This window comes from Salmo salar, chromosome ssa22 (genome assembly GCF_905237065.1).
Source record: "Salmo salar chromosome ssa22, Ssal_v3.1, whole genome shotgun sequence".
Lineage (NCBI taxonomy): Eukaryota > Metazoa > Chordata > Actinopteri > Salmoniformes > Salmonidae > Salmo > Salmo salar.
In genome coordinates, this window is record NC_059463.1 from 39325564 (window position 1) to 39349842 (window position 24279).

Here is a 24279-nt window from a genome sequence, read left to right on the forward strand (position 1 = left end):
TAAGGACAGCAACTGTAATACGAGCACACTCATGTAGGATAGTGCACTTTTTGTCTAACACAAAAGGACAGTAGTGGAGAGTATACGCAGGTATAAGCCGTATACACACTTTTTTCAATGGGCATTGCGTATACCGTAAATTCCGGACTATGAGCCGCAACTTTTTTCCCAGGCTTTGAACCTCGCAGCTTAAACAATGACGCGTGTAATATATGGATTTTTCCCGCTTTCAATTTTTTTTGGTTGAAAAAACACATTCTGTGACGTGCTCAGTTTTTTGGCGGCATGAAGCTTTCATTAGACCAATGAAATTGCCGAACGGGTTAAGGTCAAACAACTTTTTTGTTTACTATTTAGATTAAATCGAGCGCTCTCAAACTTCCCATCATTCTGATTACGGTAGTCATTTTGTCACCCTCATCATGGCAAAGACACGGAGAAATGCATATGATGCAGCTTTCAAGTTGAAGGCGATTGATCTGGCTGTTGGAAAAGGAAATAGAGCTGCTGCACGGGAGCTTGGTCTTAATGAGTCGATGATAAGAGCTGCTGCACGGGAGTTTGGAAACAGCAGCGTGAGGAATTGACTCAGTGCAAAAAGACAACTACCGGTAAAGCTTACTGCAAATTATTTTTTTTTGTTACAAGCCGTGTTTCGTTAAAGCCTATTTATTTTTGTTACAAGCCATGTTTCGTTAAAGCCGATTTATTTTTGTTACAAGCCGTGTTTCGTTAAAGCCTGTGTAAAGTTAATTTGTTTCAATGTACCGGTAGGCAACTGCGGCTTATAGACATGTGCGGCTTATTTATGTTCAAAATATATTTATTTTTTTAATTCAGTGGGTGTGGCTTATATTCAGGTGCGCTTAATAGTCCGGAAATTACGGTACTCACTTCGTAATCCCTACTGATGCGTATCAAGGTAGTGTAGTGGAGGTGCACAACTTATCAATTATGTAGTACAATAGAGAAATCATGCACAAAGTAGCCTACACTATCTTAAAGCAAATGAAATATACTGCTCAAAAAAATAAAGGAAACACTTAAACAACACATCCTAGATCTGAATGAAAGAAATAATCTTATTAAATACTTTTTTCTTTACATAGTTGAATGTGCTGACAACAAAATCACACAATAATAATCAATGGAAATCCAATTTATCAACCCATGGAGGTCTGGATTTGGAGTCACACTCAAAATTAAAGTGGAAAACCACACTACAGGCTGATCCAACTTTGATGTAATGTCCTTAAAACAAGTCAAAATGAGGCTCAGTAGTGTGTGTGGCCTCCACGTGCCTGTATGACCTCCCTACAACGCCTGGGCATGCTCCTGATGAGGTGGCGGATGGTCTCCTGAGGGATCTCCTCCCAGACCTGGACTAAAGCATCCGCCAATTCCTGGACAGTCTGTGGTGCAACGTGGCGTTGGTGGATGGAGCGAGACATGATGTGCTCAATTGGATTCAGGTATGGGGAACGGGCGGGCCAGTCCATAGCATCAATGCCTTCCTCTTGCAGGAACTGCCGACACACTCCAGCCACATGAGGTCTAGCATTGTCTTGCATTAGGAGGAACCCAGGGCCAACCGCACCAGCATATGGTCTCACAAGGGGTCTGAGGATCTCATCTCGGTACCTAATGGCAGTCAGGCTACCTCTGGCGAGCACATGGAGGGCTGTGCGGCCCCCCAAAGAAATGCCACCCCACACCATGACTGACCCACCACCAAACCGGTCATGCTGGAGGATGTTGCAGGCAGCAGAACGTTCTCCACGGCGTCTCCAGACTCTGTCACGTCTGTCACGTCCTCAGTGTGAACCTGCTTTCATCTGTGAAGAGCACAGGGCGCCAGTGGCGAATTTGCCAATCTTGGTGTTCTCTGGCAAATGCCAAACGTCCTGCACGGTGTTGGGCTGCAAGCACAACCCCCACCTGTGGACGTCGGGCCCTCATACCACCCTCATGGAGTCTGTTTCTGACTGTTTGGGCAGACACATGCACATTTGTGGCATGCTGGAGGTCATTTTGCAGGGCTCTGGCAGTGCTTCTCCTGCTCCTCCTTGCACAAAGGCGGAGGTAGCGGTCCTGCTGCTGGGTTGTTGCCCTCCTACGGCCTCCTCCACGTCTCCTGATGTACTGGCCTGTCTCCTGGTAGCGCCTCCATGCTCTGGACACTACGCTGACAGACACAGCAAACCTTCTTGCCACAGCTCGCATTGATGTGCCATCCTGGATGAGCTGCACTACCTGAGCCACTTGTGTGGGTTGTAGACTCCGTCTCATGCTTCCACTAGAGTGAAAGCACCGCCCGCATTCAAAAGTGACCAAAACATCAGCCAGGAAGCATAGGAACTGAGAAGTGGTCTGTGGTCCCCACCTGCAGAACCACTCCTTTATTGGGGGTGTCTTGCTAATTGCCTATAATTTCCACCTGTTGTCTATTCCATTTGCACAACAGCATGTGAAATGTATTGTCAATCAGTGTTGCTTCCTAAGTGGACAGTTTGATTTCACAGAATTGTGATTGACTTGGAGTTACATTGTGTTGTTTAAGTGTTCCCTTTATTTTTTTGAGCAGTGTATATTCACATGTGTACCACACACGTAGCCTAGTTTCAGCGGAATATCATCTGCAGGCTGCAAGTGTGCAGATCTCAACTGGTTTTGGTATGAGCAGCTCACAGAAGAATGACATCGGTAGCCGGTAGGGAGGAAAGACGTTTCAACTTATGATATCTGCTAGTAAATGCTAACTAAGGCAACTGTGGACATGCAAACCAGGCATTGAAAATGGTTCGTCCAAAGTGTTGGTTAGTAGACTATTTGTGAAGCACAATATTGTCATCATGCGCTGTTTGCATCAGGGGGGTAGACATGGATAGGCCTGGGTGGACATGGGCCACTGGGGAACCAGGCCCTGACAGGCCGACCCAATAAGATTGATGTGGTTTAAGAATTGTTGTGGACTTAGACCATCACATTTCTGTCTTTTTTCTTGAACCAAAAAAATGGGAGAGTGGAAATCTGAAGAAGAAAAAATCTGAAAAAAAAAACAAACAATTAAATATAGGAAAACAGGATTTTTCACACAGGATGCCTTTCCTTCGCTGGGCGGGCCATTTGGGAACCTTTTGGCAAAATTAGAGTATACCCACTTCTTCCAGGCACCACTACATAGGGCCGATGGAAAGACAGCAGTCACACACAGCATGATGTTAAAGGATAAGGCATAAACTCCAACATAATAAGCCAGTAGCTCCCAATCATAAGAATACAAAAACACAACCAAATGTATAGGTTTTAAAGAGGTTTTAAAAATAGGTTATATTTGACTGAACGTTCCATGACGTACACTAAGGCATTCTTGGCAGAATAGATCGATGCAGTTCTATGCACAATTAATATAATTCACCAATACATTTCTTGGTAGTCCAGAAAATATTGTTATCAGGTTGTAAATCACAGCTGCCCTGGAACATTGTTTGCTGCCTCAATTCGGGATGCACTGTTTCAGTTTCAATGACTAAATATTCTGGACAAAAACGGACAAATGTAACTATCAAACAAACTAGCAAGGTCAATGATCACAAGTCAGTCATAACGTGGCTAATAGGCTAGCGTATCTATTTATGTAGCAAGCTAAAAACACAGAGCCTAACGTTAGATAGATAGCTCGCTAGCTACTGTAGATGCTAGGATGTCATGTCATGTCATTGGAGGAGTGGGTGAGTGACTGACTTTTTCCACTCATATCATTTTTGGTGGCTATACTGTACACAGCTAGAGATGCAGGTGTCATTTGGTTAGCTAGCAAGAACTTGAACGACTGTTATACAGTTAGCATATCTCTTGCGTTCGCATATTCACTCTGGCTATCTACTCTGTCTATCTACTCCGATTTCAGGAAAGCTGCAGAAGGACGAGGAGGCTACAATTTCCCATTGTTTATCACTGCAATTTTGACAGCCAACTAGCTGAAAGGGTTGAGAGGATTTATCTAATGTTCGTTCGTTATATTTAACTCATCTTTCTCTGGCTAGCATTAGTTGTTGATCTTTTTGTTGTTGATGTGCATAACCTTTTTAATGGTTGTTTGATCAAATGTGCAGTAAAGTTCCCAAATGTAAGAGGACTCCCGTGTTATCATATTTGCAGAAATCCATTCGGTCTTCCCTGTGGCTCAGTTCTTAGAGCATGGTGTTTGCAACGCCAGGGTTGTGGGTTCGATTCCCACGGGGGGCCAGTGCGAAAAAGAAAACAAATAATAATAATAAATGTATGAAATGAAAATGTATGCATTCACTACTGTAAGTCGCTCTGGATAAGAGCGTCTGCTAAATGACTAAAATGTAAGTGTATTGTGTGGCTTTTGGCGAATGTTTTGTAATGATCTAAAGTCTCGTTGTTGTAACTGCCTGTAAACACACAGTCCAGTTCAAAGTGAATGATGGCTGGCCCGTGTGGCAAATGGCTTGTCTCTATAAAAGGTCAGTCGTGGCCAAAAGTTTTGAGAATGACACAAATATTAATATCCACAAAGTTTGCTGTGTCAGTATCTTTAGATATTTGTCAAATGTTACTATGGAATACTGAAGTATAATTACAAGCATTTCATATGTGTCAGGCTTTTATTGACAATTACATGAAGTTGATGCAAAGAGTCAATATTTGCAGTGTTGACCCTTCTTTTTCAAGACCTCTGCAATCCGCCCTGGCATGCTGTCAATTAACCTCTGGGCCACATCCTGACTGATGGCAGCCCATTCTTGCATAATCAATGCTTGGAGTTTGTCAGAATTAGTGGGTTTTTGTTTGTCCACCCGCCTCTTGAGGATTGACCACATGTTCTCAATGGGATTAAGGTCTGGGGAGTTTCCTGGCCATGGACCCAAAATAACAATGTTTTGTTCCCCAAGCCACTTAGTTATCACTTTTGCCTTATGGCAAGGTGCTCCATCATGCTGGAAAAGGCATTGTTCGTCACCAAACTGTTCCTGGATGGTTGGGAGAAGTTTCTCTTGGAGGATGTGTTGGTACCATTCTTTATTCATGGCTGTGTTCTTAGGCAAAATTGTGAGTGAGTCCACTCCCTTGGCTGAGAAGCAACCCCACACATGAATGGTCTCAGGATGCTTTACTGTTGGCATGACACAGGACTGATGGTAGCGCTCGCTTTTTTCCGGATGCCCCAAACAATCGGAAAGGGGATTCATCAGAGAAAATGACTTTACCCCAGTCCTCAGCAGTCCAATCCTTGTACCCTTTGCAGAATATCAGTCTGTCCCTGAAGTTTTCCTGGAGAGAAGTGGCTTCTTTGCTGCCCTTCTTGACACCAGGCCATCCTCCAAAAGTCTTCGCCTCACTGTGCGTGCAGATGCACTCACACCTGCCTGCTGCCATTCCTGAGCAAGCTCTGTACTGGTGGTGTCCCGATCCCTCAGCTGAATCAACTTTAGGAGACGGTCCTGGCGCTTGCTGTACTTTCTTGGGCTCCCTGAAACCTTCTTCACAACAATTGAACCACTCTCCTTGAAGTTCTTGATGATCCGATAAATGGTTGATTTAGGTACAATCTTACTGGCAGCAATATCCTTGCCTGTGAAGCCTTTTTTGTGCAAAGCAATGATGACGGCACGTGTTTCCTTGGAGGTAACCATGATTGACAGAGGAAGAATAATGATTCCAAGCACCATCCTCCTTTTAAAGCTTCCTGTCTGTTATTCGAACTCAATCAGCATGACAGAGTGATCGCCAGCCTTGTCCTCATCAACACTCACACCTGTGTTAACGAGAGAATCACTGACATGTCAGCTGGTCCTTTTGTGGCAGGGCTGAAATTTTGGAGGGGATTCAGTTCATTTGCATGGCAAAGAGGGACTTTGCAATTAATTGCAGTTCATCTGATCACTCTTCATAACATTCTGGAGTATATGCAAATTGCCATCATACAAAGTGAGGCAGCAGACTTTGTGGAAATTAATATTTGTGTCATTCTCAAAACTTTTGGCCACGACTGTACTGTAGCTCTGATTGGCTATAGTGCTCTGGTCCTGGACAAGACAGATGTTTTTATTTACTGCAGTGTCTATTAATTGCCCAAACACATGGCCGCTTTCCCACTCTATGCTGGCTATAGAACTTTCACAAATACTTTAGTATACATCATTCCCAAACATTGTATTCTTATGAAAACGTGAAAATTACCATATCTAAGTGGTCGCTTGTTAGATGTTTTTTTTAAGTGTCATATTCTTCCTGGGGGTGGATATGAACAGATTTGAATAAGAATCAATTTTGCTAAAATGCTGTCAGGTCCACTTCAAATGCAACAATGTTTCACAAAGAGATGGCTAACAACAGCAAGCACGCTGTGATAAAAAACACAGTTCCACTCACCAGATGATGATCATTTAAAAATAACTTTGTGTTTCAAGTTATTCTTGAAAACGGAGAAGCTAACAAATTAGCAACAACATCCTCTTTGATAACACCTGCTGCAGCCGCAAATTAGCCGACAACAAAAGCTAGCTAGCTAGACTGTGGAAAAACTACTGCTTGCTATTGTGCAGTGACCTTTTGGCCTTCAAGAAAGCAGAAGTTTCCATACATTTTTTTGTAAAACGTTCCCACTCATTAAGTCAAAATGTGAATGGTTGATTCCACTGTCACTCCAAAATGAATACAGTTGAATGGCAGATGCCTTTATCTAGCTTCTGATGGCCTAGCCAATGGCTGACTAAACTAGCTAGATGTATCTCCCCAGAGACCAGCAAAGAAAAATCCTGATTGGATTTTTTATTTTATTTACCCTTTCCTTTCCAACTAAAATTAGTGGCACAACCTCTAACAAGCACACCAGGCCATGTCACAGTTGTCGTAAGGTAAAGTGGACCAAGACGCAGCGGGGAAATGTGCACTCATCTTCTTTTATTAAAACAGACAAGAAGGTGAACGAAACCAACACGTACACAAAAAAAACACACCGACTAATAACAGGCCAGTAAGGCACAAAGCTATACACAGCACAATCTCCCACAAAACACTAAAACAAACACATACCTATATATAGGACCCTCAATCAGAGGCAACTAGAAAACACCTGCCTCCAATTGAGAGTCCAATCCCCAATTAACTAAACATAGAAATACAAAGAACTAGACTAAACATAGAAATACATTAACATAGACCAGTGCCCAAAACCCGGAATAATAAATCAAACACCCTACTAAACACACAACCACCCCAAACCACATAAAACAAATACCCCCTGCTACGTCCTGACCAAACTACAATAACAAATAACCCCTTCTACTGGTCAGGACGTGACAGGCCACCATGCTGCAGATAAGACACCAAAAGGAGAGCGCAAAAAACTAAAATAGCAAAACATCGAAAATAGTTGTTGGAATATGATCCTTTTACAAATATAAATGTAAGGGTGTGCACTTAGCTTGCAATTTATTTTGTGTACATTGTCATCTAATTGTACTACTTCATCCATTTCGTGAGATTGTTGGGAAGGGCGCGGTAGAAAGCATTTCATGGTAAAGGCCTGAGGTGGGACCAAGTCATTGTTTTACAAGTCACAAGTTAGTCTCAAGACTTAGCACTCAAATCTCAAGTCAAGACAGCCAAGTCCGAGTCAAGTCTCAAGTCAAGACCATCAAGTCAAGTCTCAAACAAGTCATAATGTGCTCTTCACCAAATGTAATACCATTTCATATTTTTAACAAGAGTAATAGTTAGTATATTACATTTACTCAAATCATGAATGCTTTTAAAAATGTCTATATATTTATTACTTTCCAAATAAACATATTTCCATGAAAATACATGGGTAGCCATGAAAAGACCCCCCCACCAATAGTGATCGACTATCGAGGATCTCTGTGGCGCAATTGGGCGATGTAGGCTTGTACACAATCGCCCAACCTTAACACACTCTGCACTCTCTCTGTGTGGTTACAGTAGGCTAACGTATGTTAATGGTTTTAGGAACAGCAGTAACACCAGGCCTAGCCAGTTGTAGCTCAATCTTGGGTGCAATGATCACGTTCCCGCACTGACTGACTGTGTGGAGGCTCATTGATTTAATGTTACGTTAGCCTACATGATACACTAGTAAAGTAATAAAATATATAGCTGTTGGCTATATTAGCCACGACTTACCGTTCTTTGTGCAGCTTCAAATTTTGAACAAAGTTGGAAATTGTTGCGCCTCCGTCTGTAATTTTCCTCCCTCATATTTTGCAAGTTGCAATTCGTTTTTTGTTGATACAGCATCGTCTTTATATCCAAAAATAATCATTTGGGGTATCATCTTTCCAAGGGCTCCGACTGAATTCACCCACCGACGTTCCTCTGCACTGCCACGTGCAACTTTCTTTCAGCTGGCACAATTTGATTGGCTGCTGTCCGATTCAAACTGTAATCCGTTAAATGAAGAGTTGATGCGCTGCACACATTTTTTAATAGCATCATTTTTAATATTTGGGCTTGGGGAGGGTATCAAGTCAGGTTGAGTCAAAAGGATAAAGTCCAAGTTAAGTAACGAGTCATTGGTGTTAAAGTCAAAGTCATCATATTTGTGACTCATGTCCACACCTCTGGTAAAGGCTACACCAGTCGTATTCTGCGCATGTGACAAATAACATTTGATTTGATTTTGATATGAACCCAATATGTTACAAATTTGTTGTGCTTAAGATCCCAGAGTGCATCTTTAAAGTGCAAAGGTGTATTGCTACATGTGACCATCACAAACTGGTTGCAATCTGGTTTATGTTGTCATTGCCAGCAACTTTACCCACAGAGCTCTATCGATGTGGTACTGATGATTTTCAATGAACTCTGCATCATGTTCCTGTCTTCTGTGTGGTACTGGTGGTGATGTTGGGTTTACTCTCTTCTGTCCTGTGTGTGGTACTGGTGGTGATGTTGGGTTTACAATCTTCTGTCCTCTGTGGTACTGGTGGTGATGTTGGGTTTACTCTCTTCTGTCCTCTGTGTGGTACTGGTGGTGATGTTGGGTTTACTCTCTTCTGTCCTACTGTGTGGTACTGGTGGTGATGTTGGGTTTACAATCTTCTGTCCTCTGTGTGGTACTGGTGGTAATGTTGGGTTTACTCTCTTCTCTCCTCTGTGTGGTACTGGTGGTAATGTTGGGTTTACTCTCTTCTGTCCTACTGTGTGGTACTGGTGGTGATGTTGGGTTTACAATCTTCTGTCCTCTGTGTGGTACTGGTGGTGATGTTGGGTTTACTCTCCTCTGTCCTCTGTGGTACTGGTGGTAATGTTGGGTTTACTCTCTTCTCTCCTCTGTGTGGTACTGGTGGTGATGTTGGGTTTACTCTCTTCTCTCCTCTGTGTGGTACTGGTGGTGATGTTGGGTTTACTCTCTTCTCTCCTCTGTGTGGTACTGGTGGTGATGTTGGGTTTACTCTCTTCTCTCCTCTGTGTGGTACTGGTGGTAATGTTGGGTTTACTCATCTCTGTGTGGTACTGGTGGTGATGTTGGGTTTACTCTCTTCTCTCCTCTGTGTGGTACTGGTGGTAATGTTGGGTTTACTCTCTTCTCTCCTCTGTGTGGTACTGGTGGTGATGTTGGGTTTACTCTCTTCTCTCCTCTGTGTGGTACTGGTGGTGATGTTGGGTTTACTCTCTTCTGTCCTCTGTGGTACTGGTGGTGATGTTGGGTTTACTCTCTTCTCTCCTCTGTGTGGTACTGGTGGTGATGTTGGGTTTACTCTCTTCTCTCCTCTGTGTGGTACTGGTGGTGATGTTGGGTTTACTCTCTTCTGTCCTCTGTGGTACTGGTGGTGATGTTGGGTTTACTCTCTTCTCTCCTCTGTGTGGTACTGGTGGTGATGTTGGGTTTACTCTCTTCTCTCCTCTGTGTGGTACTGGTGGTGATGTTGGGTTTACTCATCTCTGTGTGGTACTGGTGGTGATGTTGGGTTTACTCTCTTCTGTCCTCTGTGTGGTACTGGTGGTAATGTTGGGTTTACTCTCTTCTGTCCTCTGTGTGGTACTGGTGGTGATGTTGGGTTTACTCTCTTCTCTCCTCTGTGTGGTACTGGTGGTGATGTTGGGTTTACTCTCTTCTCTCCTCTGTGTGGTACTGGTGGTAATGTTGGGTTTACTCTCTTCTGTCCTCTGTGTGGTACTGGTGGTAATGTTGGGTTTACTCTCTTCTCTCCTCTGTGTGGTACTGGTGGTAATGTTGGGTTTACTCTCTTCTGTCCTCTGTGTGGTACTGGTGGTGATGTTGGGTTTACTCTCTTCTCTCCTCTGTGTGGTACTGGTGGTAATGTTGGGTTTACTCTCTTCTGTCCTACTGTGTGGTACTGGTGGTGATGTTGGGTTTACAATCTTCTGTCCTCTGTGTGGTACTGGTGGTGATGTTGGGTTTACTCTCTTCTGTCCTACTGTGTGGTACTGGTGGTGATGTTGGGTTTACTCTCTTCTGTCCTACTGTGTGGTACTGGTGGTGATGTTGGGTTTACTCTCTTCTGTCCTACTGTGTGGTACTGGTGGTAATGTTGGGTTTACAATCTTCTGTCCTCTGTGTGGTACTGGTGGTAATGTTGGGTTTACTCTCTTCTGTCCTGTGTGTTGCTGGTGGTGATGTTGGGTTTACTCTCTTCTGTCCTACTGTGTGGTACTGGTGGTAATGTTGGGTTTACAATCTTCTGTCCTACTGTGTGGTACTGGTGGTAATGTTGGGTTTACTCTCTTCTGTCCTACTGTGTGGTACTGGTGGTAATGTTGGGTTTCCAATCTTCTGTCCTACTGTGTGGTACTGGTGGTAATGTTGGGTTTACAATCTTCTCTCCTCTGTGTGGTACTGGTGGTGATGTTGGGTTTACTCTCTTCTCTCCTCTGTGTGGTACTGGTGGTAATGTTGGGTTTACACTCTTCTCTCCTCTGTGTGGTACTGGTGGTAATGTTGGGTTTACAATCTTCTCTCCTCTGTGTGGTACTGGTGGTAATGTTGGGTTTACAATCTTCTCTCCTCTGTGTGGTACTGGTGGTGATGTTGGGTTTACTCTCTTCTCTCCTCTGCGTGGTACTGGTGGCGATGTTATCTCTCCTCTTCTGTGTGGTGATGTTGGGCTATCTCTCCTCTTCTGTGTGGTGTCGTGTCTTTGGCATCAATAAAACGGAAGACATGTTTATCAAATAACTGTGTAATTATTATTACGCGATTAAACTGATTAATCGTGTAACTGTAATTAACTAGAAGGTCGGGGCACCAAGGAAAATATTCAGATTACAAAGTTATAATTTTCCTAATATAACTTTCAGATATTATAATATCTGATCCATGAGTCCTCTGATTAATGATGCGTTAGTTTACCTCACGTCAATCTCATTCCAAACATCGTAAATTGTTGGTTATCTGCACATCGTTTATAACCCCTGTCTCTTCACAGGGGCGGGCCACTGATTGGTCAGGGCTCTTTCCTTATGAAAACCCAAGTCTCTCATTTGGAAGCTAAAATTAAATTTAATCTCCTAACAAACAGTTTCAATATCAAACATTTAAATTGCACAACAATTCCATGTGAATCTGATAACTAGAATGTGTAGACTTTCCCAGGTACAGTTTATGTCATCCTGTCATCAGTCATAATGTCTCAGATGACAACCGAACTGACATCCATACTCATTAAGTACCTGGTATATTTCCAACTGGTTCTATTACCGAAATATGGTTCCTTTCCCCCCACTTGTTTGATGTTCCCAGACTCTCTATATTAAACAAAGGCTATTCAAAAGTCCTTCAGTAGGGTCAGAGAGAGAGGGGAAGGGAGAAAGGTATTTATGGGGGGGTCATAAACCTTACCCACAGGCCAACGTCATGACAGTGGTGATGTTGGGCTATCTGTCCTCTTCTGTGTGGTGATGTTGGGCTATCTCTCCTCTTCTGTGTGGTGATGTTGGGCTATCTCTCCTCTTCTGTGTTCATCTACAGGAGGTTTTTCCAGACAGCTCACTTCTATGTGGAGGACAGTAGTTCTCCCAGGGTGGTGGCCAATGAGAACATCCCTGTCATCCCCATCCCAGGTAAGACACACCTTCTTTAACACACCATAACACACATGAGAGCCCAATTCAATCTAACCTGCTTTAGCAATATTTTTGTGTTTACAAACTATTGCCCACCGCTTCCTGGTAGGTTTTTATAGTAGCCACAACCATTCTGTGACCATTTTCTTGTCAATGTTTTTGTCCACACTCTCAAAGTCAAGTATTTTTCTTTGTTAGTCATTATCTGCTCTTGTTAAGGATAGGATCCATTCTAGTGTGAGTTTAATACTTTTGAATGGGCCAATCTACTTCTATTTTACTCAGCAGCTTACACCCTGAGTGCATGTAAAAATGCTTGTGACCTGCTCTATTAGGAGTCATGTGAGAGGGTTCTTCTCTGAGAGAGCCCAGTGTAGAGGCAGCTAGTCAATAGCACAATGAGAAGACAGTGCTGTGTGTAGTGCATAGCGTTCCTTTAAAGAGAGCAGACACTCAGGGACAGAGGGACTATGGCACTACGGCCCAGTTCATAGCAATGATGGTTAACTTAAAGAACTCAGCTGATGTCTGTATTGACTCTTCATCCATTCTGCTTTTGTCTCTTTTCTCTCTCCCTCTCTCTCCCCCCACCTTTGCTCGCTCTCTTTCCCCCCCACCCCCACCTTCGCTGGCTCTCTCCCCCCTCCTCGCTCGCTCTCTCCCCCTTCCTCGCTCGCTCTGTCCCTCTTCCTCGCACGCTCGCTCTGTCCCCCTTCCTCGCACACTCGCTCTGTCCCCCTTCTGCGCATGCTCGCTCTGTCGCCCTTCACCGCACGCTCGCTCTGTCGCCCTTCACCGCAGGCTCGCTCTGTCCCCCTTCCTCACATGCTCGCTCTGTCCCCCTTCCTCGCTCGCTCTGTCCCCCTTCCTCGCTCGCTCTGTCCCCCTTCCTTGCTCGCTCTTTCCCTGTCCCCCTTCCTCGCGCAAGCGCTCTGTCCCCTTCCTCGCTCACGCGCTCTCTCCCCTACTCCCTCTTTTCTCCTCAATGTGGAGACGAACTGCTTCTTTCTGTACAGACAAGTTAATATACCATCTCAGAGAACCGAGTGTTAAGTGTTTATAGAACTGTGATTGTTTTACAGCGTCTGAAATGCTAAATCCATCCCCCCACTGGACTGTAATGCATGGAGCCAAAACTCTGACACAGCTGGTCTAGTGTGTGTGCCTGCCTGCACGTGTGCCTGCCTGCACGTGAATGTCTTTGTTCCACCTTTCATCACATCCCTTCTCTCCTGAATAAAGGGATGCAAAATGTGTGCACAGCTGCAAAGTTCTAGCAAATCCAAATGTGCCCATAGTATTGTAATCAGCTCCATTGATTAGTGTATAAATGGAAGACGGTTGACAAATGGACACTCAAACAATCCCCCAATCACCTTTAACCATGGAACCATTGAACTGAGTCAGGGAGTGCCTGTCTGTCAGTGGACCCAGCTGGGAGTGTGTATTGGCTGTAATATCACACACCAGCACCAGCAGACAAACCCAGCAGCTGTTTCCTCTGTCCACACACACACACACCCTTTGTCCTGATGGCTTTCTCTGTGTGACAGTAGCCTCCCCATCACCTCTCCTCCCTAATGGATAATTTGGGACTGATGTGGCTCATCTGACACAGATGCCACCCCCTCTAAACACCCATATTAGACAATTATGGCTCTTTGTCCGCCAGTGACTGGTTTAGCTGTGGTGTGATTCCCATCGCTCTGTGTGACATGGCTAATAAGTGTTCTTCTCAACATAAACAACAACAATATCTGTACTACTGGGGTAGTTATTAGTCTTAGTGGGAGGCTGTGTGGGATGTGCTGATTTAGGATCAGTTTTGCCTTTTAGATCACATTGAATGAGATTTAATGGACAGGGAGGACCTGATCCTAGAGCAGCACTCCTACTCTGAGACGTTTGGGCCCCATATATGTTCTTGTCTGAAAGTGTCTGTGGGAGAGGCAGTGAACATCTAGCAGATTGCTGGTTCATTTGTAATGCTGTGCCACACTAGAGTAGCACAGTGGGACGTTGGTAATCTAAGGGATACAGGCTGAAGGGATATTCAAATATTTGGTCTTTCATTTGTCTGTCTGAAATATGGAAGATGTTACAAACGTAGGGAGGTTCTAGACAGGATATTAATATTGTTATTTACACCTTCACAAAGTATTCACACCCCTGGACTTTTTCCACATTTTGTTGTTATAGCCTGAATTTAAAATTGATCTAAATTTAGATTTTGTTTGTGACAGTCATACACTCACTCAATTCAATTCAAGGCACTTTATTGGCATGGGAAACATATGTTAACATTGCCAAAGAAAGTCACTCTCTCTCTGCCAATGTGAAGAAGGCCTAAGTGTGATATGTCCACATTTGTGTCTTTCTAAGTGTGGTATGTCTTCCTACAGATGACATGGATGCCATCCCTGTCAGGCAGTTCATCAAACACATCATGGAGCTCTACTCCAACAACTTGCACGGGTTCTCTGAGGAGTTTGAGGTAGGAAGTAACACAATACGTTTTTATCTCTCAGCCTTTCTCCTATTGTTGAGGGGGAGTGTGTGTCTGTGAGTCTATGATATTCTCATATTCTGGTTTATGTTGTCTGTGTGTGTAGTTGTGTACATTACTGCCTATGTCTGTGAGTGTGTAGTTGTGTACATTACTGCCTATGTCTGTGAGTGTGTAGTTGTGTACATTACTGCCTATGTCTGTGAGTGTGTAGGTGTGTACATTACTGCCTATGTCTGTGTAAACACTATGAAATGTGTACAGGGCATGTGCAGTATGTATACTGAAAAAATATAAATAAATACAATGATTTGACTGAGTTACAGTTCATATCAGGAAATCAGTCAATTAAAATAAATCCATTAGGCCCTAATCTATGGATTTCACATGACTGGGCAGGAGCGCAGCATAGGCCCACCCACTGGGGAGCCAGGCCCAGCCAATCAGAACGAGTTCTTCGCCACAAAAGGGCTTTATTACAGACAGAAATACAACTCAGTCAGCTGTCTGGGTGGCTGGTCTCAAACGATCCCGCAGGTGAAGAAGCCGGATATGGAGCTCCTGGGCTGGCATGGTTACACTTGGTCTGCGGTTGTGAGGCCGGTTGGACGTACTGCCAAATTCTCTAAAACAACATTGGAGGCAGTTTATGGTAGAGAAATGAACATTAAATTCTCCAGGAACAGCTCTGGTGGACATTCCTGCATTCAGCATGCCAATTGCATGCTCCCTCGACTTGAGACATCTGTGGCATTGTGTTGTTTGACAAAACTGCACATTTTGGAGTGGCCTTTTATTTTCCTCAGCACAAGGTGCACCTGTGTAATGATCATTCCGTTTAATAATCTTCTTGATATGCTACTCCTCTCAGGTGGTTGGATTATCTTGGAAAAAGAGAAATCCTCACTAACAGGGATATAAACAAATTTGTGCACAGAATTTGAGAGAAATAAGCTTTTTGTACGTATGGAACATTTCTGGGATCTTTTTTCACCTCATGAAACATGGGACCAACACTTTACGTGTTGCGTTTTATATTTTTGTTCAGTATATTTATACTGAAAAAAGTGTGTGTTGTGGAGCAGATGGCTGAGTGTGAGGCAGGTTAATTAACAGTCTAGTTGCTGGTTGTCACGATCATTAGAGTAAGCATCGGACCAAAATGCAGCGTGGTTTGGGTTCATCATCTTTATTATGTGAACAGGCACAAAAAAAACCAATAAAGAACAAAACGAAACGTGAAGCTATGCAGTGCTCAAGGCAACTAAACACAAACAAGATCCCACAAAACACAGTGGGGAAATGGCTGCCTAAATATGATCCCCAATCAGAGACAACGATAAACAGTTGCCTCTGATTGGGAACCATACCAGGCCAACATAGAATTAAATAAACTAGAATGCCCACCCTCGTCACACCCCGACCCAACCAAAATAGAGAATAAAGGATCTCCAAGGTCAGGGCGTGACTGGTTGGCTGGACAGGAACACACTGCCTCTGTGACCAGGTGGAGGCACAAAGCTAACACTTCCCCAGAAGGAACACACTGCACACACAGCACACAGACGCACACAGCTGGGTGCAGGTGAACCTACATTATTCATACTATGTCAATCAAACAGAGTACAGACATACAGCCGCAACACTAGGCTAGTTGTCCCAGATGTGTGGATACACACAACTATACAAACCCGTAAGATAATGATCATGTTTCTAATGTAATTCAAACATATCAATATTAACTGATGGGTCATTTGCTGTTTGAAAAATAAATAGTTTTCTTCCCATCTTGACCTCTCTCTCCCTAGGAGGTCCAGCGTTGTACGGTGGACCTTAAGATCACTGCAGAACATTCCAATCATCCTGACAACAAGCACAAAAACAGATACATCAACATCGTGGCTTGTAAGTCAACACTGACAGCCTGTTATATTCATGTGTGATGTTAAAAAGGCAATGCAGAATGAGACTAATATTCCTTTCATCTATCTCCCAGACGATCACAGTAGGGTGAAGTTACGACCCCTGGCTGGCAAGGATGCTAAACACAGTGACTACATGAACGCTAACTATGTAGATGTAGGTCAACCAACTGCTTTAGATGTATTTAGTAGCTATTCTAAGTGTTTTTATGTATGCTGTGTTCTCTTTCTCTGTCATTATATATGCTCTGGTACTCACCTTATGTGTACTGTACTTGCGCTCTGTGTGAGTGTACTGCTGTCACTCAGCCCCTCGTCTCCTCTCAACAGGGTTACAACCATCCCAAGGCCTACATCGCCGCCCAGGGCCCTCTCAAGTCCACGTTCGAGGACTTCTGGAGGATGGTGTGGGAACAGAACACTGGTATCATCGTCATGATCACCAACCTGGTAGAGAAAGGAAGGGTAGGTGGTCTCTCGCTGACTGTTGGTGTAAAGAGCATATCATATTGTTGTTTGACAGGGAAGATAAGATTAATACTGTTTTCTTTTTCCAGAGAAGATTAGATTAATACTGTTGTCTTTCACAGAGAAAATGTGACCAATACTGGCCCACAGAGAGCAGTGAGGAGTATGGCAACATTGTGGTGACTCTGAAGAGTACTAAAGTTCACGCCTGTTACACACTGAGACAATTCCTCATACGGAACACCAAAGTCAAAAAGGTATGTCCAAATGGTACAGTACCCCTACAGTACGTCTACAGTACTACTGAGATGTTTGTGCATAGTGCTCTTCCCTTGTGTTGGGGACCCCTCCGCTTAGGGCTGCTTTCCCCAGACACACATTAAGCCTAGTCCTGGCTAAAATCACTAAGAATCATGTTCAATAGAAATCCTCCATTGAAATAGTTTTTGGGCTAGGCCTAAGGAAATTGGCCCTTTAGCCAGAAGGTCTTCCCTTGTGTGCCTTATATTTTTGTATCTGTCAAGTGGACATACTCCATCCAGTTTATTCTTAAATGTCATCCATGTTGTTTCAGGGTCAGAAGGGCAACCCGAAGGGGCGTCAGAACGAGCGGATGGTGATCCAGTATCACTACACCCAGTGGCCTGACATGGGCGTTCCGGAATACACCCTACCTGTCCTCACCTTTATAGGGCGCTCCTCTGCAGCACGCGCACCTGGCATGGGCCCTGTCCTAGTGCACTGCAGGTACAATAGCTCTCTAGAAAAATGATGTTCTCTAAACATGGATTCCACCCATGTTTACTGCAGAGAGGGTGACGCTCTATCCTAGTGCACAAAATCATCTTCCTCATCATAAGAAGTAATCAGAAACACCACTAGTTTCATTGAAGTCTTGTCTACGATCCGTAATACAGCTCGTTCTATGGGTCTCCTGTGGTAGTTAGTAGTTAACATGTGTTTTGGTTGTATAGTGCTGGAGTCGGGCGGACAGGGACGTACATCGTCATCGACAGCATGCTGCAGCAGATCAAAGACAAAAGCACAGTCAACGTCTGGGGCTTTCTCAAACACATCCGCACACAACGCAACTACCTGGTCCAGACAGAGGTGTGTGTGTGTGTGTGTGTGTGTGTGTGTGTGTGTGTGTGTGTGTGTGTGTGTGTGTGTGTGTGTGTGTGTGTGTGTGTGTGTGTGTGTGTGTGTGACAAATGACACCTCCAATACACCTCCAAAGTTCATACAGCTACAGTAACTTCCGAAGAGAATGTCATCTCCTACACAATGTTACACTAGCTAGAGAGATCTTCTCCATAAGCTCAGTGGTTCTCTCCAGTCTAATTCTTCCTCCCTCTGCCCTTCCCCCTGGACTATAGGAGCAGTACGTGTTCATCCATGATGCCCTGATGGAGGCCATCCTGGGCAGTGAGACAGAGGTACCCGCCTGGCAGCTCCATGGTTACGTCAACAGCATCCTCACCCCCGGCCTGGGGGGCCGCACACGCCTCGACAAGCAGTTCAGGGTATGATGAACCCCAGACTCCTTTGGTGTAGCATAGTGTAGTTCGTGCTGTATGTCTTACAAACTATAAGGAATAGAGCCTTTTAGAGACTCCATAGTTGAAGGGCTACGGTGTACTGAACACTGTAATACATGTCACATACACACTTAATAAACATTAAACCCATTCATGGTGAGATTTTTCTATCTCACAGTACGGTCTTGCTACCTCTATCTCTCCAGCTGCTGACCCAGAGTAACGGCAGCTTCGTGGAGTGTTTCAGCGCCCAGAAAGACTGCAACAAGGAGAAGAACCGCAACTCCTCAGTAGTTCCATGTGAGGACAGTATTTCTATAGATACTATCCTAGGCTACATTATCAATTTCTCTGTCAATTCCCCATCATCTACTGCACTGAGTGAGATAATGAGGTGTCATGCTTTGCCAGTTCGCCCCGAGACATTATAGAAAGAGTTTATTTACCTGGCCATGTTATGGAAAGTGCTGTAGATGCCACAGCAACAGTTATGTGCATTATTATCTAGTACTGTATCATGGCACCCTAAGGCCATGGGTGTGATTGAATACATGTTTTCCCGCTCTAGCGGAACGAGCTCGCGTAGGACTGGCCCCTCTCCCTGGAATGAAAGGCACAGACTATATCAATGCCTCCTACATAATGGTATGATACTGCTATACCCCACACACCACACAACGCTCACCACACACACTCTGTCTAATGATATCTTCTGTTCCCTTGATGATTATAATTACTCTGCATTTCAAACTGTTATTGTGTGAAGCCTCTTACTGAATAATAGTCAATTATTTATTATAAGGAATAATTAATACTGAGAAATTGAGACAAGGGCCTGTACACAGTACTCATCACGATCCGATCGTAACCTTTTAAAACTCATTTAGATCAAATGTAAAACCTAACTGGCACAATAAATTCCTTCTGATGTTTAGACAACGTGAAAGTAATTGGGTAATCATGTTATAGAAGATTTTGTGAGTTGTTGACTATGTATGAGTGCTTACATATTGATCTTCTACCTTGGGCCACGCAGGGTTACTACAGGAGTAATGAGTTCATCATTACCCAGCATCCTTTACCCCACACCACCACAGACTTCTGGAGAATGATCTGGGACCACAATGCCCAAATCATCGTCATGCTTGCAGACAACCATGGTTTGGTGAGTAGAGTAGCTGGCCAGAAGGTTATAACATTTAGTCAAGTAGCGCTCTACTGTTCTCGCCTGGTTACACACACATACATTACACACATCTAACATGTATGTCTGCCATATGTGTATTTAGGCTGAGGATGAGTTTGTGTACTGGCCCAGCAGAGAGGAGGCAATGAACTGCCTAGCTTTCACCGTCACCTTGATCAGCAAGGACAGACTGTGTCTCTCTAACGAAGAACAGATCATCATCCACGACTTCATCTTGGAGGCCACGCAGGTACAGTAACCCTTCACCTTTGACCTTTCACCCTTCACAAGTAAACTCTCACCTGCGTGAGTGTATAAAACCCTCTCAGACCCTGTCATACCTGTACACAGATGGCAGGGCCATGTGTGTCCCAGAGTGATCCTTCAAGCTAGATAGGAAAGTAGTATTTGAATACATTTAAAAGTTTATTATTCCCATTAATACAAACTAAGTGTCGATAAGTGGGCTTTAGCTAAACTACAGTGCTGGCCTGAGGTAGCGGTACTGTATTGTCAGTGTCCTAGTTGTCTGTCTGTCTGTCTAATATCTCTCCCACTAACAGGATGACTATGTCCTGGAGGTGAGACATTTCCAGTGCCCTAAATGGCCCAACCCTGATGCCCCTCTCAGCGGCACCTTTGAGCTCATCAACGTCATCAAAGAGGAGGCTATGACCCGAGACGGACCCACCATTATACACGATGAGTAAGTGTGTTTGTCGGCATGCATGCATTGGTATATCAGGAGTATGTATGTGTGTTAACATGTCCCTCCATGTCCCTGGTAGGTTTGGGGCCGTGTCTGCAGGGACTCTGTGTGCCCTCACCACCTTGTCTCAGCAGTTGGAGAGTGAAGGGGCTGTGGATGTCTATCAGGTGGCTAAGATGATCAACCTCATGAGGCCGGGAGTCTTCACAGACATAGTGAGTTCACCCCTGACCCAGTCAGGAGGATTGGTGCTGTCAGGCTTCAATAATCGCCAATAAGCAATAACTTATTTAACTTAAGCAAAATCTCCAGTCAGTCATAGGAACAAATATCACTTGGTGGTTGTCATTGCTCATTCTGACATGTCAACAATCTTAGAATAGACCTAGAAGTATCATTTAAAGTTGTAACATTTGTCAGTAATTTACAGTGGTGTTAACCTGTCTCTCGGTCTTCCTCTCTCCCGGTGTGTCTGTCTCCAGGAGCAGTACCAGTACCTGTACAAGGCCATGCTGAGCCTGGTGAGCAGTAGAGACAGTGGGATGAGCCCCATCTACATGGACACTAATGGAGTGGTGGTCATCATGGACCAATCAGATCCTGCTGAGAGCATGGAGTCGCTGGTCTGACTGGTTACTGGTCTGACTGACCACACCACCATCCGAAGGCACTTAATTTGTACAACTCTGAGGAACAAAGAGAACTTTGGCGGACTTTCCTTGAGGCCTTTTTAGCCAGAATTATTGGTTAAATGAATAACCTGATTACCTTTTTTACACTGATATAAACTTTTTGGATATTTATTTTTTTCTTCATAATTGTTTGTCTTAATTGTTATCCTGCTGAGAGTTGTTAACTGTTACATTGTTTCACGTGAGGAAAAAGAAAGTGTCTCTGTCCAGTTTACACTACACTGTCGGTGTTACTGCCTAAAACCCTGTTAGATAATACAGTACCATTAACTAGACCCTGGCTCCACTGTACTCTACACTCATTGGAACTCTTTGGATTGTGGCAAAGAACAGACTTTAGCTTCAATGAATGAAGAATGAGGACCAAGGACAACCCTGAAGGTCAACATGATCCAGTCGAAAAGATTTCTCAATACAGACTATCCCAGTTCAGTGTATGACAGTACAGCTCACTTAACAAGCATTGCAACACTATCATCTGGTCAACTCTTCGGTAAGACTTTATTGGCGTAGTCCATCTGTAGATGCTCTACAGACTTATCAGTAAGATTTAAACTATCTACTAGCCCTAACCCTTATCCTAATCCTAAATTGAACCCTTACCCTAAACCTTATTCTATACCTAACTAACCGTAACCTTAGCAAGCAGTTGCTTATCAACAGATCGTTTTTTGATGGTAAGCCCATCTGTAGATGCTCTATCAGGACTATCCAAATAAAGTGTACCCAACACTTCTTATTCAGTAAAACCCACCTTATCCCAGGAGCATTTATAATCTGTAGATTATACATATTATTCCTATATTACCCAAATATCTCCATTCTATTTGTAAATTGGTATTACAACAACTACTGTGAACATTCATTGCTTTATATTAAGATTTCTATTGTTTTGTAATCCATATGACTATATACTTGATCATATTAAGCAGCTGGTTTTGTATACTCTGTCATTTCCTCTCTCGCCTTGTGTGGATTGGTGCTTGGACACACTGAGACCCATATTGTCAAATTTGTTTTAATAAATTATACTAGTTAGTTTCTAAACCCAGGTCTACATGTGACTCGTCTGGCATCAACTGTTCCATTACAATGGACTTAACTTCATATTAAACATAGCTTTCATTTTACCATATGAATGGAGTTCTTGGTTTTAACATAATCTGGAGGGTGAAGTGTATTACTGTCATTATAACCAAAGACATGGTTGAAAATTGCAACAAAGTTGTTTGCCCAAAATGTAAACAAGTGTCACATGAAGCTTTTATCCTAAAAACCAGTCCAATGTGTCAGTCCATACTGCACCATGTTGTTTTAACTGGGCTAAAAGAGGTTGTTTTTATCTAACGCCTACACCAAACCACAATATCTACTTTACCCTATACTGTATCCTGTAGCTGTACCCTGTACTGATACATACATGCTGTATTTTCCTATTTGTTCCTATTTTTTGCTCTTCTCTCTCAACAAGTATCTTGTTAAATGAAGTCACAACTCTCCAACATTTGAAGAAAAGTCCTGACTTACTATGGCTGCATTTACCCAGGCCGCCTAAGTCTTTTGACCAATCCCAGATTTTTTTACATCAGATCTTATTCAGATCTGATTGGTCGAAAGACCTATTAGTGAAAAAAATATCAAAATAGGGCTGCCTGTGTAAGCACAGCCTACATGCTCATCTGTCACGAAATGGTTATTGGCAGCAAAAAAAATGTTTTTGCCTGTAACTATTATTGTTATTATTATTATTATTATTATTAACTTTATGCTTTAATCATATTTCATTTATAACATTAGTGTAATTTGCTATTTCAAGGTCATGTACATATTTACTTCAAGGACCAATCTTCTTGGAAGTTATAATCTATGCTGTGTGATCATCATAGACTTTTATATTTTCATATTAAGCTTTTTTCTTTAACATTATCCTACTCTCACTCATTGCATTTGTGGAGAATATGTAGGAATTAAGGGCTCTATTCCATCCTTGTCGCAGAAGTTCAGCATTACAACTTGATAGAAATGTAAAGGTAATGTTCCTGCGTTAGCGGAGACTGCATTCACATAAACGCTGCATGTTGGAAATTACCTTTACATTTCTATAATGCAATCTGTAACGCTTCAGCGAATAGAGCCCCAAGTCTCCAAATAAACAAGTAGACCGACATCACATTCCAGCACAAGTCCATTACTGCATCTAAAATAGCACCCTATTCTCTATATAGCGCCATACTTTTTGGCTCCTGAGTGGCGCAGCGTTCTAAGGCACTACATCTCAGTACTAGAGGCATCACTACAGACCCTGGTTCAATTCCAGGCTGTATCATAGCTGGCCGTGATTGGGAGTCCCATAGGGGTTTTGTTCTTAGCCAACTTGCCTAGTTAAATAGAGGTTAAATAAAATAAAATACATTTGATGAAAAAGAGTGCACTATATAGTGAATAGGGTACCATGATTCTTTTTTGTTCTGTCGGGGTAAAGAATGTTATTACTGCCCATTTGAATATCAGACTTTTATTATAGACTACACCAGACCAATTTGTGCTATGAATGGAAGACATCTAGGGAGTCACTGAGTAAAGTTTGCTGCCTCAATCCATCTAAGCAAGTTCAGCATTCATTCTATTTTGTAAACTTGAAGATAAAGAAATGTTTTTTCCATTTATTATATTCTGTCATTGTATGATAGTACCATGGTGTTGCATTACTATGGTACTGTGATATGATATAATGTTATTAAAGTTTAATAGTGCTATTTAATACGTAAATTGTATTGCTATACATTAAATAAAGTATTGGTTTTGATGTACTTCAACCTGGTGTTGTGTATTTGTCAGATTGACCAAAGTATAAGGCAAGGTTTGAATTGGGTTGTACTCTTATCAAATACATTTTTAATTGTCACATGCTTTGTAAATACAGTTGAAGTCGGAAGTTTACATACACCTTAGCCAACTACATTTCAACTCAGTTTTTCACAATTCCTGACATTTAATCCCAGTAAGAAATCCCTGTTTTAGGTCAGTTAGGATCACCACTTTATTTTAATGTTAAATGTCAGAATAATAGTAGAGAGAATGATTTATTTCCGATTTTATTTCTTTCATCACATTCCCAGTGGGTCAGAAGTTTACATACACTCAATTAGTATTTGGTAGCATTGCCTTTAAATTGTTTAA

The 24279-nt window shown here is 43.0% G+C and overlaps 1 protein-coding gene across 2 annotated transcripts in view; it reads left to right on the forward strand.

The window, feature by feature from the left end:
- LOC106583528 (receptor-type tyrosine-protein phosphatase gamma) overlaps positions 1-23915 on the forward strand; it is a 255055-nt gene extending 231140 nt beyond the window's left edge. For both annotated transcript variants that reach the window (XM_045705290.1, XM_045705291.1), the window contains exons 14-29: positions 11984-12075; positions 14481-14572; positions 16393-16489; positions 16581-16663; positions 16837-16971; positions 17097-17231; positions 17549-17721; positions 17949-18084; positions 18351-18497; positions 18719-18812; positions 19081-19157; positions 19549-19677; positions 19802-19948; positions 20262-20404; positions 20487-20622; positions 20890-23915. In XM_045705290.1, coding sequence (XP_045561246.1) covers positions 11984-12075; positions 14481-14572; positions 16393-16489; positions 16581-16663; positions 16837-16971; positions 17097-17231; positions 17549-17721; positions 17949-18084; positions 18351-18497; positions 18719-18812; positions 19081-19157; positions 19549-19677; positions 19802-19948; positions 20262-20404; positions 20487-20622; positions 20890-21036 — 1963 coding nt within the window. In that variant the 3' untranslated portion in view covers positions 21037-23915. The remainder of the gene's footprint in view (positions 1-11983; positions 12076-14480; positions 14573-16392; positions 16490-16580; positions 16664-16836; positions 16972-17096; positions 17232-17548; positions 17722-17948; positions 18085-18350; positions 18498-18718; positions 18813-19080; positions 19158-19548; positions 19678-19801; positions 19949-20261; positions 20405-20486; positions 20623-20889) is intronic.
- Positions 23916-24279: the final 364 nt, after the last annotated feature.